General features: G+C 47.8%; 1 protein-coding gene across 1 annotated transcript in view; it reads right to left on the bottom strand.

Annotated features, from left to right (window-relative positions):
• Positions 1–3,618: 3,618 nt before the first annotated feature.
• Nckx30c (solute carrier family 24 member Nckx30C) overlaps positions 3,619–17,302 on the bottom strand; it is a 47,011-nt gene continuing 33,327 nt past the window's right edge. Inside the window, exons 4-7 of the mRNA XM_076389678.1 lie at positions 13,993–14,264; positions 10,143–10,278; positions 7,872–8,124; positions 3,619–3,859 (exon numbers count right to left, since the gene is read on the bottom strand). Coding sequence (XP_076245793.1) covers positions 3,619–3,859; positions 7,872–8,124; positions 10,143–10,278; positions 13,993–14,264 — 902 coding nt within the window. The remainder of the gene's footprint in view (positions 3,860–7,871; positions 8,125–10,142; positions 10,279–13,992; positions 14,265–17,302) is intronic.

Raw genomic sequence — 17,302 nt, 5'->3', positions numbered from 1 at the left:
GAAGCCGCTGCGTTTGCCTTCTGTACTCTCTCAGACGTTTCTCGATCTTTCGAGATCATCCTGTCGACGTTGAAGCCAAGTCTGTCGACGAGGGTCACAGTCTCGCGGTCAGAAGCGTGTATCACTGCGACTGGCTCGACTTCCACGAGGACAGAAGCCTCGATTGATCGAGAAACAAAGTGCCCATGTCGAAGATCGAACCGTGGCTAAGACAAACTTGATGCGATGCTCGTTATTCGCTTGTGAAGAGCCCTGACTGGATCCCACAGTTCCAGTAGTACAGGTAAACGATAAGGCTGACGCGTACGCGCGCGGTAATCATCGATTTTTCTACTCGAATTTTTTGCTTTATAAAATTGCCTAATGCACCTAGTTCCTCAAAGAACATGTGAATTCCTTCGTTACTAATTCATTCGCTGTACTCTACAGGAGTAGTGATACAGATACATAAGGCTGATTTAATAATTTCTCAAGAATTAAAAACTCTAGATCAATGACAATACCCACATCGATTCGTTCACCCTGTCCATACAGGATATTTCTGTCAGCTAAATACTTAGCATAGGTATCACTAATCGTGCAAAGTCCTCTTCCTTTTTTCGACTTCTCAACAGGGTGAGAACAGTAGGCAGACGCAGCAGCGGCGAAACGGTGGTTGCGCGTCGCGAGTTGGAGCGTGCAGGCTGACGAATCGTCGACTCGAGTCGCCCTTTCCTCGTCCCTATCCGAAAAGCGTAGAAAAGCGCGGCAACGTTTGAATCGCGTGCAAAGTGGATCTCGTGCGCATCCGTTCCTCTGATCGCTCGCCTCTTCAACGATTTCGTCGTCCGTGTCAACGAGTGCACGTGTGTCTCGCCGTTAATCTCGTTTAGTAAAAAGCTAGGCCGCTGTTAGGCGTTCAGGCGGTTCCGTACACGTTCTCCCCACTATTCATCAACAACAATCACACTTTGCAGTCCTTCTCACCCTTCGTACCCTTAACTTAATCGATATCACGTTATAACTATCCCTTATATTACTCTATGCGTTTAAAACGTACTTTGAAACACTTTTATATATATATGTATAATACAGAACTTTGTTTAACGCGAATTAAAAATTTCTCTCTCTCTCGTTGGCTCATTCACGCTATCGCTATGTCTGTACATGTCTCTCTCTCCCGCTCTCTCGCACTCTGTTTCTCCACGCGTGTACATATAACAACGATAATGATCATAATAATAATGACAATAATAATAATTTAACATCGTCTAACGGTATCACCATAGCGTGTCATAGCGTGACATCGAAAACTCGAAAGAACGGTAGCGAAAAAATAGCTTAGTGAGTATCGATTACGACCCGGGACCACGGAGCCGCGTCTCGATTCTCGGACCCTCGATCGACTTCGTTCGAGCGAGCATCCTTCGCTCCGTGATCTCGCGGGTCGGTGCTTCGCCCAGCGTTGCTTCTATCCGCGGCGAATCGACGCGCTGGACGAGGCTCGATCGAAACGTGAATACCATCGAGAAGAGGTGCAGAGCAAGCGTCGCGGGTGTTCGATTCGATAGAAAGATCGAGCCATCGCGCGCGCCGATTCCTCGCGAGCCGTGCGTTGCGTTCGTTAATTTCTCTACGCGCTTAGGAAGGTCGATTAGGAAAGTCGAGTTTCTTGCCTCTTACGTGGACTAGGTCTGTTGGATAGTATAGAGTAATCGAAGTTAAAAACGAGCGAGCGTGCGGAAGCGGAGTCACGCGTTCTCGGCGAGCGGAGGGCGGCTCCTCTCGACTTGGAATTCGTACTTTCTAAACACAGCCCGCTTGGGAAGCTCCCAGAATTACCTTGTCCTTCGATGATAATTCCCTGACACGTTGCGCACAGTACTGTCTGTGTAGGCGAACGGGGGTGGTATAGCGAATTTTTGAATAAGAGAAAAACTATTCTTCAATAGCAGAGTCCTTGATAATAGGTATCAGAAATTTGAAGAGAACGATATAAGGTAAAATAAGACAGAAGTGAAGAATGTAGAAATTGTGTTTGAGCCTTCGTTGCTGAGTTATTAAATGTGAAAGTATACCTAAGGTGCGCGTGGTCTGTGTCTGACTTGACTTATTCTACTGACGGTATTGCGCGCGGTCTGACTACTGCACGCCAACAGTAGAATAAGTCCCTAGTCACACACGTTCCTAATCTAAGTGAACTGTAATTACTCCTGCATCACTTAATAGTTCTGACACGAAGCCTCAAGTGCAATTTCCTTATTTTCTATTTTCCCCTTATTTTAACACATAGACCTACCCTTCCAATTTCTTCCATCTATTCTCCAGCATCTTACGCAAAATGCATAAAGTAGAGAGACATTTTTGAATCCACGTCAGTCCAAATTTCAACGTATAAATATAATCCTCACATACCAGCGTTCGATTAATTTCAGGCAGTACTACTAGTACTCGTACTCGAGTGGACAACGAAGGCCACAGAACGCAGGGTGGGAAAGGTCGATTTCACCGCCATTTCATCGAGCTCCGTCTCTCGACAGAACGCGTCCGCTTTCGCGAGCACGGCAGAGTCAAAGTCGCTAGATTCTACGGATATAGGCGAAAAAAGACTTGGTTGTAGAGAGACAAATGAGCGAGCGGTCGGAGGCCGTCCATCGTTTGAGACCGTCTACTCGTGCTGGTTGGACGGGATCGTGCCAAAGAGTCGACAGACTCGCCGAGAGATCGCGGGACGAGCCGGGGACGAGCCGGGGACGAGCCGGGGACGAGCCGGGGTCGACGAGAATTATTTTACACGTTAGCGAGACGCACAGTGTTCGTGGTGAAACGATTTGGCAGTTCGACTAGCGCCACTCGGAGAGTCGCGAATCGAAACGAGATGCTTCGACGAATTCGTTGGATTCGTTGCTCGTTGGGAAACGCTGGTGCGCGTCGGCGACGGCTCGACGAGGCGCGTTTGTATGTTCGAAAGTGTCGTCGCTGGGCGTTCGTCGAACCTCGAGACGTGACGTGCGACGTCGACGATCAACTTTGAATCGAGACGCTAGAGCTAGGATAAGTACCGTAGAGGAATTAGTAGTTGTAATAGTAGTAGTAGAAGAGAAAGGAGAAGATTAATAAGAATAGTAAGAAGAAGAGGAGATAAAAAGGAGCGGAGGATCGTCTCTGTTTCGTAATCATCTAGTTTATACAAAGTAGAGATCTCCCCGGGTGCGATCGTTGGCACGATCGGCAGACGCGCTCGCTCCGACTAGACAAACCGCAGCGCTGGTTCGATCGAACAGGCGAAACGGCACCGCGATTCTTCTTAACGAGATGAGTATTTTATATCAGGTATTTCAAGGTTTATACAATATGTACACGTATTTCGACTAGAACAAACAAAGAAAACGCTTCGTTAGAATCTGCTTGACGCGCGGGGTTGTCTAGGGGGAGCTTGGTGTCAAAGGGTATAAGGGTGGCGCGTCAACGACAGTATTCGATAGGTAATCTCGGGAAGGCTGTCTGTGTTCGTTCCTCGATCGAGGAACGCGTTTGCTCATCGGCCGAGTACTCGCCGACGACGATGATGATGACAATGACGAGACTCGTAAATGCGTGTCCATCCATCGTCCTCGCTGGACTTGTCCATCTGCGTTCCTAGACCGGACACACCAGGAACTCGTACTCGAACATCAGCGAGACCGCGACGAAGACGAAGTAGAGGAGGAACATGGTGAACCCGAGGCCCTTGTTCATCCGCCACTTGAAGCACGCGATGCTCAGGATGACGAACAGCAGCATGCAGAATAGGATCGCTATGCTGCACACCATGCCCACTGAGTTCACCTCCACGGGCCTCCCGTAGATCAGGCCGTACAGCAACCACGGTACCGGAAGCCTGCGGGCAGAAACAGAACGGAGAATCCAGCTGGGTTCTAGTGTCCGTTTACGTGCACGCTACTTCGCTAGAGGCTAACCCTCTGCTTTTTCGAAGAGGAATCGTGGAGGAACGTGCGAGGGAGGAATTACCAGTACTCATTACCAAATTTCTTCATTTCTATGCAGAGTGTTTGACGACGGGTGTCAGGTATTTTAATGATAATTTCATATGTAGAATCACCTCTTCAAATTTCTGACACCTATATTTTTTTTAAAGTAAATGATCGACAGTACTGAAAGCTAGAAAGTTATTTTACACTTATGGCCAAGCACGGATGTGAAACTTTGACCAGCACTATATGCAGGACGCTGAGAATGCTTCCCTTTCAAAATATCAAATGGACGTGTCCCTTTGAGCAGCACTGTACCAGCTCGCACAAACCACGTCGAAACTAAATAGTCTCGTCAAACAGGCGAACGCTGAGAAAGTTTGCTGCAGCCAGCATTCCTTCTCCGCAGCCAAAAGGTGGGCTCCCCGTCTCTCTGAGCGGCGCTAATTTATTCAGGATTTTCGCGAGGAAGAATTAAGAGAAATGGTGAACAGAAGCGGTTTCGATAAATCATCTTCGGCGGAGCGTTCGCTCGCGACAGCAGGTCGCGCATCATTTTCCTCTTCAACGCATTCTAATCGTAATCTTCGAGATGCAGTCGGGCTCTCGCGCGAAATGTATGCGCTCTTTTTATCCCAACTGGCAGCCGCAGCGAAGCTACGAAGCCGACGCGAGCGTTTCTCTGTCTCGGCGTTGGGCAGCCTGCCAGCTGGCACAGGTGCCACGGATGCGTATCATCGAATCGATCTTCGATCGAGTCGATTGCCGAATGGAAGGACCCGTTGCCAGGAAATTGTGCGTGCGCAACCGTGGGCTCGTGTGGGTGTGCGCGCGCGGGTGTGTCTACGTTTTGGACGATCGTGTAGAGTTGATCTCGATTCAACGAATAAACCGTGGCGCGCGAGTACACGCTCGCACACACACCCTCGTCTCTGCAAACACGAAATGTCATGGGATTGGAAGTGGACGGGGAGGGAGACACGTTATTTTATTCGAGTTGGAAAAATTCCGCCGCCAAACTACGAACAAAGCTCTGTTTGCGCTTATTGCATCTGGAACGCCAGCTATCGCCTTCTGGATGCCATTATCGTTTTCATTTTTATCTTCGTGTCATCGGTATCGACTGTCCTTTCCTGATATAGACGGAACAGAATCTACGGGTCCACTAAGATGATGGAGATTAATGCGATTTTAGCGATAATTAGTGGAGAAAGTCGTATTTTAATTATTCATCAACATCGGTGTCTTCTATTTCATCAAAAGTCTAAGGAACACTCAGTACCGTGCAGAAAGAAATATAAGTATTGAATTCAGAGATCATAAGTAGTGAAGATCCAAACGGTGCGACAACTTTCCGCCAATCAACCGAGAAAAGAATCTAAGCATGGCTCGTGTTTTCCCAGTCGATTATGGTTGGGAGAATGAGTCGCGCTTGGCATGGTATTTCTACTATTTCGCGTAGCAACGATATAATAATACAGAGAGCTGAAGAGGAAGAGACCAGTGGTGAACGGCATTACCGAGAAATAGCGAGAATGCTTGAATGGGCTGGCTGAACGACCAATTTCGCGCGTTTCCTCGTGGCTACGTTCGAACCCCAATGAAATACCAATTTATATGTTCGTGATCGTTCGAACCCTGTTCAAGTCCGAGTTCCGGGTACGGAGATCTACCACTAAATTTTTTAGGAGCTTAAGGGGCTTAAAGAACTCGGCGAATTCGAGAGTTTCGAAGATTTCGTAAGTTTTGAGGGGTTGAAACTTTCTTGCTGAATCGCTTCATAATTTGGATCTTCTTTCGCTTAGCGGAAATGAGAATTTTAATTTCTTTATACGCCGTTATTGTGGCGCAATTGATTTTCACTGTAGTCCTCCACCATCAGGAAACAATTTCAAGCTATCAGCAATATATGTCACATATTTTCTCTCTGTCGTTTTCACTCTATACAGGTGTACACGAATATACGTATTATTGAATATTAGCCACTTTTTATCGGAATACATAAATGCAAGAAATTATGAAAACGACAGAGCTCTATCAGTCCCGAGTCGGAGCCGATGATAGTCGCTCGCAATAATGGCTAGACGATTGATTTAGGCGAGCAGAGGTATCTATATTATTCAATTAAATACATTGTGCTGGCGTACACGTTTCCGATATTTCCAATAGCGGCCGATTGCGAATCTGTCGGGCGACCGTTTCTTTAGCCCCTTTCAAGAAGTAATCGTTCCCAACGTCGAGCAATTTCCGTTCTCCGAAGACACCCTCTCTCGCCCTTTCTCCGCGATGGATCGATCGAAAGCCTGACGGAAAGTTTGCGTGTTATCCGACACGCGAAAAGAAAAGCCTGACGATACGTCGCGAGAGGCGTTGTCGAGAACTCATCCAAACAGGGATATGCACGCATTTCTTATCATTTGAGCTTGCCTTTGCTTCAACAATGAGTAGAGGAAAATATGGGGTTGAAGGATCGCTGGTGACTTGGAACCACCATTACGTATATTACGTTTCTTTTGTCCAATTCAGCATATACTAAAATGAATGGCTGGTGCAGGCATTGGGCGTGGAAACATTTCTTTGCAACTTCTTATTAATGGTTTCCGCGGTCTGGATCCATTTGCGAGATGTAGCCCGTGGTTTTCTCGGTAAGCCTGGACGTGTCGCGTAACGAACCATGCTCCCCGATTTTTCTGAAATAATTGCCGACGTTGTTCCTGAAGGGATCGTTCGAGCATATTCCGAGCGAGATGAGTGCCGGCTAACGAGAGATTCCACCGTCTCAAAGTGACGTAATCTTATTACTCGCGTCTTAACCGGCTTCAGAGGAGCAGCGTGTCGGCCATCCCGAGCAATCTCCGGAACTCGGCTATAACGTAAATTCACGTAATTGTCTATGAACCGGATCCGACGGAATTTTGATCCGCTCTCCTTGTTCATCAAAGATACACAGCCATTTAGATTGAACGTGTTCCTATTTTTTTATCTCTCTAATCAGAGGAGGGATCGTTCGTTAAACGTTGAAGAGATAAAGAGAACTATCTTGCAACAAGAGCTGCTGGCTTAAGGAAAAGAGTAAAGAATGCTCGATGAAAATAGAAAAGTAGAGGAGAATAAAACAGTGGTAACGAGATGAGCTGAAAGAATAAAGGACGTACTACCTCCAATATTCTTAGGCAAGATGGGCAAGATTGAAAGCATTCAGTTTAAAGACATTTATGAAGTTCTAAAGCCTGCTAAAGTATCCAACCGAACGTTTAATTGCTCGAAATATTTCTTCCACTTGACGGTGCTTCGATTACAAGCAACCAGAAACCAGAACCGCTGAGAATAGAAGAATTCTGTCGAAAGAGGTCGAATCGATTCCTCAGCAGTAAAAAGGCTTTCCTCAAACGTATCTCGTTTCGCGGGCATTAGCGAGGAGCTCGCAGGAACTCGTGCACAGATTGTGTGTCTCGCGTGAAAATTGCCATAACCGATGCCCTCGATAACGCGACGCGATGGCCGCTTATAACTGAGCCGCGTAAATCCATACGCGACCTACATTCGATTGCGGAGAAAACAAGCGCCGGCGAATTATCTCGTCGGGCCGAAGGAAACGAGATTCTTGTCTCCACTGAACCGAACCTCTGCTCGCCTCGATGAAGCTGAATCGCAGAGCAAACACTGAAGCCCTGGCTTCAGCGAACCTTCAGCTAATAAGTCTACATTCTACAATTACACCAAAATATCTACTTTCCCAACTCCAGGAACTCAACAAATTACCGCGTCTCAAGAAATTCTACTTTCCCTCGAGCCCAGTGTTCCGTGCGCTCAAAACTCTTTTCTTATCGAAACACCAGGCCGAAGCACACAGAAGGCGACAGTTATGGCGCAAGCTTTGTCCCGCGGAAAGGCAGGGGATGAAAAATTGTGAGTACTCACCCAACGGTCACGTCGAAAATATTGCTGCCGACGGAGCTCGACACAGCCATGTCGCCGAATCCTTTTCGCGCTACGATCACGCTGGTGATAAGGTCGGGGATGCTGGTGCCAGCCGCGAGGAACGTCAGGCCCATCACTTCTGGAGGTATACGAACTGTGTCCCCTGCTACGTTGGCCCACCAGACCATCAGGTACGAGTACGCCGCTATCCAGAGGATCGACCCGATGAACGTCACCGGGAATAATTTCTTCCCTGGAGAAACAGACAGAGGAGATCTCAGCGAGTTTAGCCTTTCATGGGCGCGAACCTCCTTTGTCCGACACGAGGATTTCCTTTAGATTGGATTCCTTCCCTTTTTCTCGGGGAATCGCTCGCTTTTCTTTGCCCTGGACTATCGAACTGGCTGAGGGACGCGTGGGCGAGCGAGTTTTATTTGAGAGTTGAAAGGGTCCCGACTGGATTTAACCCTTCAACTTTTCTTTGGAAAGAACAGCGTTCTGGCCAATTCGTGTTTACTATGCGAATATTGCAGTGATATTGGCTTCGAGGAAGGTTTTACTTCTGGCATTTTGGGAACGATAGATGCAGGGAAAAAGGGTTAAATTCAAGTTATTTCAGTGGGACGATAGGGTAGGTTTTATGAGACCAGTGTCATGAAATTGTATGAGATATTATGCTGTGTACAAGTCCCACTTTGCAGCCGAAGGTAGGACAGTCTATCTGACGGCCTCTCCCTTTGAAGTTGTCGCTGCTGTTTGCGGCAAGGAGAAGAAATCAGGCACGTATCAGACAGGCCGACCGCGTATCGAGATAAACCGCGCCCAGGACATTGTATTGCTATTCCCTCGTTCCTAAAGTCGACTATTCCTGATTGTATTGCACAATCTTCTTGTCCTATCTGGCCGATATTAAAATCCTCGATTTCACAAATACATTCTACCCTTTCCAATCTCGAATTATACTCCTAGCAGATAAAAAAAAAAAAAGAGAAAAGTCCAAGCAAACTCCTTTCGCGACTAATTAATTATCGAACTGAATTCAAGGCTCATAGCACGAGGGACAACTCGTCATGTTTTCCCATCATGGAAAGAGCATCCACAGATGGTCGGCTGCATAAATTGAAATCGAGAGGCCGTGTCGCCATTTTCTGCAACAATGAAAAGCCCACTGAATGCCAGGCGGTACAGGGCCGCAACAATCAGTCGTCGATTCGAAATTAGCGTGTCAATATCATCTTTCGTCGGTGGCATTGTGTCGCGTTGAAATACAGGCCGTTAATAGGCCGTGATAATGCAGGCACGTCCGTGATTGATGGCGGCCTGGGAACGGTTTCGAATAACAGACGCGCGCGACGTCTGCGTCCGTCTTCGAGGCGGGTTTAATTGCATCGTTAAATTCAAATAGCATTCGAAGCGATCCTATTCGAGCGTTCTCGATGAAAACGCGTGGCTCCACGTATTTCGACGATTCTGTATTCTCCGAATTGCCACTTTTGGAATCGAAGAAACTTCTGACGGGGAGGGCTGACTCTAACGCGACTGTCGCGATCGACCGGCCGTCTTGAATATTGCAGAACGCGGACAGAAATACCAGCGATCGTCCGTTGCATTGCGAAACGCGGAAGAAAGCTGCACGAAGCTATTTTCGGAAAATTTCATTGTCGACTTTCGTGGAATGCGAGCGTTCGATGTCTCCGTCGACCGATTCAGTGTGACGGGTAGAGGGGAATGACCCTACATCGAATCGCGACCCTTCAGTCGAAGTGACAGTGAACTTACGGCACAGCCCTGTAGAGCAGGGTTTCTCAACGAGAGTCATATGGTCTTCAAGGGGTCCCGACACCAGTTCTTCGGGGTTAGGCGAAAAAAGAAAGATGAAGATGAGAAAAAAATGGGAATAGGAAAAGAAGAAAGGGGAAGGGGACCATAGAGGTGACTGATGCTCGAAAGAGAGCCACAAGCTAAAAAAGATTTGGAGACCCTGTTATAGAGTGATGTAGCTTTTGTGAGCGTCGTCGATTCACGTTCCAAGCTAAACAGATCGTCTTTTGTAACCAATTCGAGTGCCTTAATGTTCTGAGAATATACAAGTGTAATCCTCCACTTCCAAGTCGGGCGTATTGCATTTTTCTTTCCAGTAATTTGATCAGGTTCTCGAAGGTGGAAAGTTAAAAGATACCAAAGGAAAACTGTAGCGTGTTTCAGCGGAGCGAGCATAGTAGCTTGAGTGCTTTTTGTGTTTCCTGAGATAGTGTAGTTTACTGTACCCACCTTTGGGTGTCCTCGTGTCCGGTAACGTGAGCCACAGAGGGAATAGAATTGGTGCGACTAAAATATAAGTTAGTCTCTTCTTGGGACTGCTGGGCCAGGCCATGTCCAACGCCTCCTTGGGTTCATCCTCCTCTCCCTGAAACAGAAAATCGATGCCTGCCCCTAAGCGTTCTAAAATAAGTTCTTTGTATAGGTACTCTCCCCATTTGTGTCCTTTCGAGGTCTAACTGTGAGGCAGATTTCCAGGAAACTTGAAGAACTATGCGAGAAAACTGTGGCTCGAATCTCCTCGAGTTTCATCTCCTCTCCATAAACAGTCGAAGGACCAAAAAAAATTGCTAAGCTGTAGATAGACTAGATTAACTTTCAAGAGTTGCTTCAACAGAGAGTTCTAATCGCTCCCAAGATCCATGACCCATCGAGTCATGAGTCATCTTAGGATCAGCTTCTTTCTATCTGCATTTTTTTTCTGTACATTAAGGGATTAAGTTCAGAGTTCTCTTCTAATTAACACTCTCCGTTTAATCCGGTCGGTGGATCCAGTCGAATGGAATTAAGCGTCGGAGTTTTATCAGCCGCGACACACTTGGCTCGCCGTCGCTTATTGTGTCGGTGAACACAATAAAGCCTCGCGGGTAGGGGACAGGACTCTGAAAACCGCGGCAAAGGCGCGACACAAGCTCTTATTCATCCTCGGCTAACCGCGACACAATCGTCTTCTAAGACGTACGGATTTTCCAGCGAGGGATCGTTTTGCTGGGATAATTGTAGCTGCAGCACAACAGGAAGGACGATTCCTGGCAAGCACGCCGACAATTTCGAAGCTCGAGGGGTCTGGGCGCGATGTCTGACCAGAAATCGGCTTTTCCACTGGAGGAGCAGCATCTTGGAGTTGCTTCCTGTTGTGCGTTCTGACTCTGGAGCCATAAATCTGCCGACGAGAGACCTCAGCCAGCGTAAGCTCCTGGTTGTTTAATACAGCGAGCGTTCAGATAAACGGCTCGAGAATTCGACTCGCCAAGTGGGTCACTCTGGAAGCAGGAATGTTTCTTACGAGTAGCTAGCTACTTAAAATCGATTTTTCTAAGTGCGCGAAACTATTATGGAAGAGCCATGAGGAGACTCGAGATCGAAAACGATAAGAGAAGAGGCGACCTTGGTGGAACGCGCAGAGGAAAAGGCGAAATTCGAGCGGGAAAGCCATCGGCTGGTGACTCCGCTTCGATTATTCGTGAGTTAAAGAGAGGCTGAAATAGGCAATGTGCAGTGCAGCGACGCCCGGCTAGTCAGAATTGACCCAGATTCGCGATCCATTCAGAATGGAAAGGTCTTCTCACTTATTTGGGACAAAGAGCTTCGATGATGCCCCTCGCTGCCTCGAGCCAGTATCTAATATCACCGGAAGACTTCCACCGACGATTTCTTCGTCGAGAATCGATTACAATCTCTAGCTCGAATTAGCGGCGAGTCTTTCGATCGCGACTATCGAGTTCCCATGTCGAAAGTATCTTGAAAATGGAATAGCATCGTGGCAACTACGAAAAAGACTGAGGAGAAGAAAATGTTCCGAGGGTAAGTCAGAAGCTGGCTACAAAGGATATCAAGGTGAAAGCTCTCGGATGTGACGGTCAGCTTTGACGGCGACCGATTCAAAAACGAAAGTCGTGTTCGGGAAAAAGCCACTCATCGCGATTGCCTTGTTTCCAGGACGTCCTTCCCACGTATTAAATGGCCCAATTTCCGAGCAGCCTGCCGTTACCATGGACTACGAATACCGGTTATCCTATACGCGCTGTTCCAGAGATATGGGCGCAAACTTTCCTGATAAATAGAACTCCGGGAGAGAAACAAAAGGCTTCTATTAAACGTTCATAAGAGACGAGAGTTTGCCTTCCTTCGACCAGTTAAGTTATTCTAAAGGAATGAATTCCTCGATCGATTGCCAGTTCGAATTTATTCGACTCGATTTCTCTGAGAACAGGTCCCTACCAAAACATAGTATACCTACGTATATTGCTACTCCCCTCAATTAGCTCTGCTCCAGTAATCCCAAACTACACCCTGTACATGACACAGACTAATCGAGTCTCTATGACCGTGGACGCGTTCGTTAGAGGAGTTTCGTCCAGCGGGTCGATGAAAAACCCGATGACGATCGTTTGTCAGAGGCCGGCTAGCCGTAAAATAAGGAGTTCCCGCCTCATTTTTCCTATCGCCGCGCCAGGTCGGCCGAGTCATCAAATATCTATCTCTGTCCACGAGCAGACGGACGGAATTTCAGATAGGACACGCCGAGGGACGGGGGATGCTGCGATATGGCTCGTTACGTTTTCACGTTGAGCGACAACCAGTCAACTGAGGGGTGGGCTCTTCTCCCGCGAGAAAAGTCGACAAGAAAAATTTCCAGCGAGGGAACCGAGGTCGTCGATGAAGGTGGCCGAGTTTTCGGCTAGATGGAATATTGTTCATTCGTTCGCTAAAGTGTTTGAGTAGAAAATCTGGAAAATAGAAAAATAGAAGAAAAGAGCTTTTCAATAAGAGAGAGTGCACTCGAGACGTGGCTGAAGTAAAAAATTAATTTTTCCAGTTCTTCAGCAACGCAAACTTATTCCTTTTTATGAGATTTTTTATAACAACAATCATCTAAAAAGAAAATCACCTGGTTCACGCTCCCACATATTACTCTTCATTCCCCACAAAGCAATCCTTTTTCCCTTACTTCACCATACCCCTAAAACCTCAACCCCTTCCCTTCGGCAGAGAACAGCCAGGCCAACTTCAGCAGAATTTTCTCAGGCCGCAATCAGTTTCCCGAAATCCGCCTCGAAACCCTTCTTTCTGTCGAACGAGAAGAAGAAAGAAACTCCGGCGCAAAGTTGGAGGCTCGAACCAATTCGAGGAGCGACGGTTGGTCGCTTCGTCGGACTCGCTCGGTCCCGATCGATAGACGATAATTGGTTCGGCGAGTACGGCAACAGCGACTGCAGTTATTTTGGAACGGGCCGCGGGGGAGCGAAATCAGGGAGCGGATTTCACGGGCCAGACTTCGTGACGGGCAACGAATTCGAAGCAGGGAAGAAAAAGGGGACGAGGAGCGATTGTCCCTCGGCGTACGTCGTCTCCTTCGAGCCGAATCAACGTTTGCTCGGCGTTGTTCCTGCGGAAGGCCGAGGCTTCCGATCGTGAGGCTCGTCTACGTGGAAACTCGTCGGGACTCGACTCCAGCATTGCAGCTGCCGATGGGAGGGCAGAGGATGAGGAATGTGGCTGCTATTGGCTGACGCTAACTACGTTCACACGCCACTCACGATCTGTCGATATTGAAATACTTAGAGACTCGGGGCTTTCACGGCTTCTGAGTCGGGATTGACTTCAGCGGGGACTTCCAAGAACATAGACAATCTTTCCTTGGTATTGGAGTTGCCGCTGGGGAGTCCCTTGGCAGAGTACGAATCAGAGTTTTAAAACACTCTGGCTTATAGAATAGGGTAAAGTAAAATAGAGAAGGCAGAATGTGCGTCACGTTCCCCGAACCATTACCCAGCAGCACTACTCTAACAGTTATCTTTAAGCAGCAGCCTAAGCGCGTTCCTCCTTGACCTTTCGCTGAATAAGCGCTGACCCCGGACCCCTCGACTGCAGCTTCGCTCGAGACTTCGCGATTAGACCCTCGAGGCACTCAGTGGTACAAGAAACGAAGAAAATTCTAAGACCAGAGACGCATTTATTTCTCCTGCTGTTCTCTGGTATAGTTTACGCGAGTCCACCCCCGTCGACATCTGATGCGGCCACAATAATTGGAATCGCGACGGGATGGCAGAACGAGGCATTCGTCGAATTTGACAATTACCGATTCGAGGCCAGCGTCGAGGCCAGCGGCTATACCGCCGTTGGGAAGTTCCTGGATGCCGGCGGTGGTGCCAGCAGTGGTCGTCGTCGTGGTGGTGGTCGTGGTGGTGCCCTGGGAGCCCTGCTGCAGCTGCAAAGTGGTCTCCTTCGAGGCTGCACCGGAGTAATGGGCGGCGGTCGACGTCGCGGCACCGTTGTGCGGCCTGGTCGCGTCCAGCAGCACCTTCAGCGACGCTATCGCGTGCAGTTGCGTCGCCTTTTCGTCCACTTTGCCTGAACAGTATCAGAGATGCAGGTTAATGGAGAAAAAAACTGGGCACGCGCACACGCTCCTCTTCTTCTATTTATTGTATCAATCGAAAAGTGGCTAATGTCACAGGCGCTGGGGGTTCGAAAATCAGCTAATTGCTTCTTTATTCAATAGACAAGTTGCGTAACATCGAATTCTTTGCTGTATGGAGTGTTCGACAAGTGGAAAATTACTTAGAAAACTTTCAATCATCGATAACCAAAACACCGCCAGTTACCGTAACAACTTTATCCTCTTTTATCCCCCAGAATAAACCTCCAACTTGTTATCGAACACCCCATGAACCTAACAGGGTAATCTTTTTCACGACCGCCACTTAGATACAGATCTTGTCACAATATTTGCCCAGCGTGCAAAGTTGAGAGCAACAAGATGACCAACGCCTGTGACCGCTACCTGCAGGCTACAACGTGCAAGCAAGACTTCTGTCTCTTTCTTTTTGCTAAGGTCCACACTGGATGGACAGCGTCCTTCTGTCGATCGAAAGGACGTCGCGAGCATTTTGCAGGCCTAGCAAATGCAGTGGACAGGCCAGATGCATCGCCGTTCCATTCAAGCGTGCGCTCGAGTTCCGGCCAAAGCTGCAACTACCAAATAATTATGAGCGAGAGCCATTCGAGCCTCCCCCGCGCGGCCACGTTCTACTTCCGCGATCGCCTCCGACAGCACCGAGTTACGTAACGGCCACCGTTTTCCAGCCTATTTCGCGAATCGAATCATCCCAGGCTAACAACGCGCGAACACGTCAGTCTGTTTCAAAACCAGTCGATAGTGGGACATAATTTCGCTTAATTGCTTTCACAAGTGAGCCATGCCGCCTTTACTGTTTCGCCAGGCCGCTTTGTACTGCATTCCGACGACAGTATTGTCGACGAATAGTCGTTTTACGGGAAACGGATGAGTCTTCCAGTTATTTGTCGCGGGACTAACAGGTTTAACCCTTGATCGCTGGACAATTGGATTATTAGAGCTGGACGGCGTCATGCGCGAGCAAATCAGACGGCAAATCGTGTTTGAGAAAATTACTGTGAGAGGATTAGACGCGATCCCTTTATGCGTAGATTTAGCGGAGCTTTAACAGTGTTTGGCACGATGGAGTATATGTAGTTTGGGTTGAGGCGAGAGACGATTTTGGAATGATTTAGGGAGAATTGTGGAGAATATGTCTGTCTGGGAAAATATTGTACAATTTTCATTTGAAATTTGATGATGCTACGCAAACAGATTCCTCGACAAAAGTTCCCTTTGTATCAGCGCTTCGAAATGGAAAGACTGGAATATCGAAGTTTGTCTGCACCGAGAATTTCCTCTGTAAAACTCAAGCCCATTTTCGAAAGTGTTTCCATCAGCTCCTAGGAACAACACAGACACTCAATTTCCTCGAACAAGAGTTCTCGAAGAATTAACGTTGTCCCTGGAGTGTCTGAAACTCGGCCCACTTTAATCCATCCCTGGTTTTTCGATTCCCTAACGAAGAGGGCATTAAGAATTGCAGTCGTCTCAGCGGCGTCCACCGATAACGCCTGCTGCTGGTCGAGAACTAATTTCTCCCTGATTTTCTTTCCCCCTTCCGGAGACTGGCTTGATTAATAGCGGATGGGAGGAGGCGGATCCGTCTCGTGAATCAACCGAGACTTCCGTTTCGCTATCGCTAGCTCGCGGTAATTTTCTCGAAAATTTGCATCGTCTGGAGGCGTTGGAGATCCCAGTGTTTGCTGCCCTCCTCCACTTGAACTTGAATCTCCCGTCGCTTGAAACGATTCGAAGTCCACGCAGCCGGAAGCTCGGGAGTCGCCACGGAGCGGCGTTAGTATAATATACGAGACGCTTTAGGAACGGTGTCAGCAGTAAATAACGAGGAGCTAAGTTATGCGTAAATGCGCGTCCTGCTTTGCATTGTTCTCAAGTCTCCAGCGGGCGCCTTGAATCGAACGTCGATGCTGAGAGACCCAAGGGGGTAAGCGGATCAGCGGGACACTTACAAGTCCGTATTGAAATGCAAAATGATAATGTTGGGTAGGTGAGGTAGGTGGGGAGGAAAAATAGTTGTAACCCGAAACGAGGTCACCGAGGATCGTACTCGAAGAGCGAGCGTCCCGATGACCTGGATCGTTACTCGAACCCACTGTCGCAACCCCCGCAGGAAGCGTTATTAGCACCTGACCTTGAATAACCTCGACCGACCTTTCGAGAAATCCCATCGAATTTTTTCCACCGGTTGGAAAACAACCGGCTGAACAAAACCGACTCATTAAGGGAAAAGGATGTATCAGGAGAGGTACTTGCAAACGAGTAAACTTTTTCACCCCCTACAATGTACGTCTCTGTCGAAGCTGCAAAACTTTCGCGTCGGGTTCTTCAAGAGGAAATAGAAATATCTGGAATGAGCAGCGTGTTCTGGAGTGAAGCTCGCGTTGACTTCAGCGAAAGAGACGCACAGTAGTTGGCGTCCCTGGATATTTTCCGAGCAACTCGAGGACTGAATTCTAAAGCTTTGTAGCCAGGGTAATGCAACCCTCGGAGAACAGCGAATTTCGAGTAAGAAATTCGCTCGTTACACCATCCTGGACGTTGGATCCCGTTAGCACGGGATAGTAGGTCAAAGAGGGACCTCGAAGAGCAAGAACACTGGAAACCGAGAGGCGATAGAGTATCTGTCTAGCCCGGGGCTCTGCCTCGTTTGCTATTTATCTCGTTTTTCTTCTCCCTTTGTCTCGTTTTTGTTCCTTTTTATATGAAACACAGCGGGAGCATCGAGTGGCTTCCCATTTGCAGCTGTTTCTGTCCAATGTACATCTTTGACGTGGGATTTCGGTTGACATTGGTTGGACACATCGTTTTAAACGTGCTCAACCTTTTTCTGACTGTATGTTGTTAAGTTTTGTGATTGAAATTAATAAACGCTTGGATATAAAATATATTCCAAATGATACTAAAAAATGTGTATAGGGCTGAAGGTGTGGGTACATAGTACTTTAGTAATTATTTACTTATCTCAAAG

Source organism: Calliopsis andreniformis, chromosome 12 (assembly GCF_051401765.1).
Source record: "Calliopsis andreniformis isolate RMS-2024a chromosome 12, iyCalAndr_principal, whole genome shotgun sequence".
NCBI lineage: Eukaryota > Metazoa > Arthropoda > Insecta > Hymenoptera > Andrenidae > Calliopsis > Calliopsis andreniformis.
This window is presented reverse-complemented; position numbering and strand designations above follow the sequence as displayed.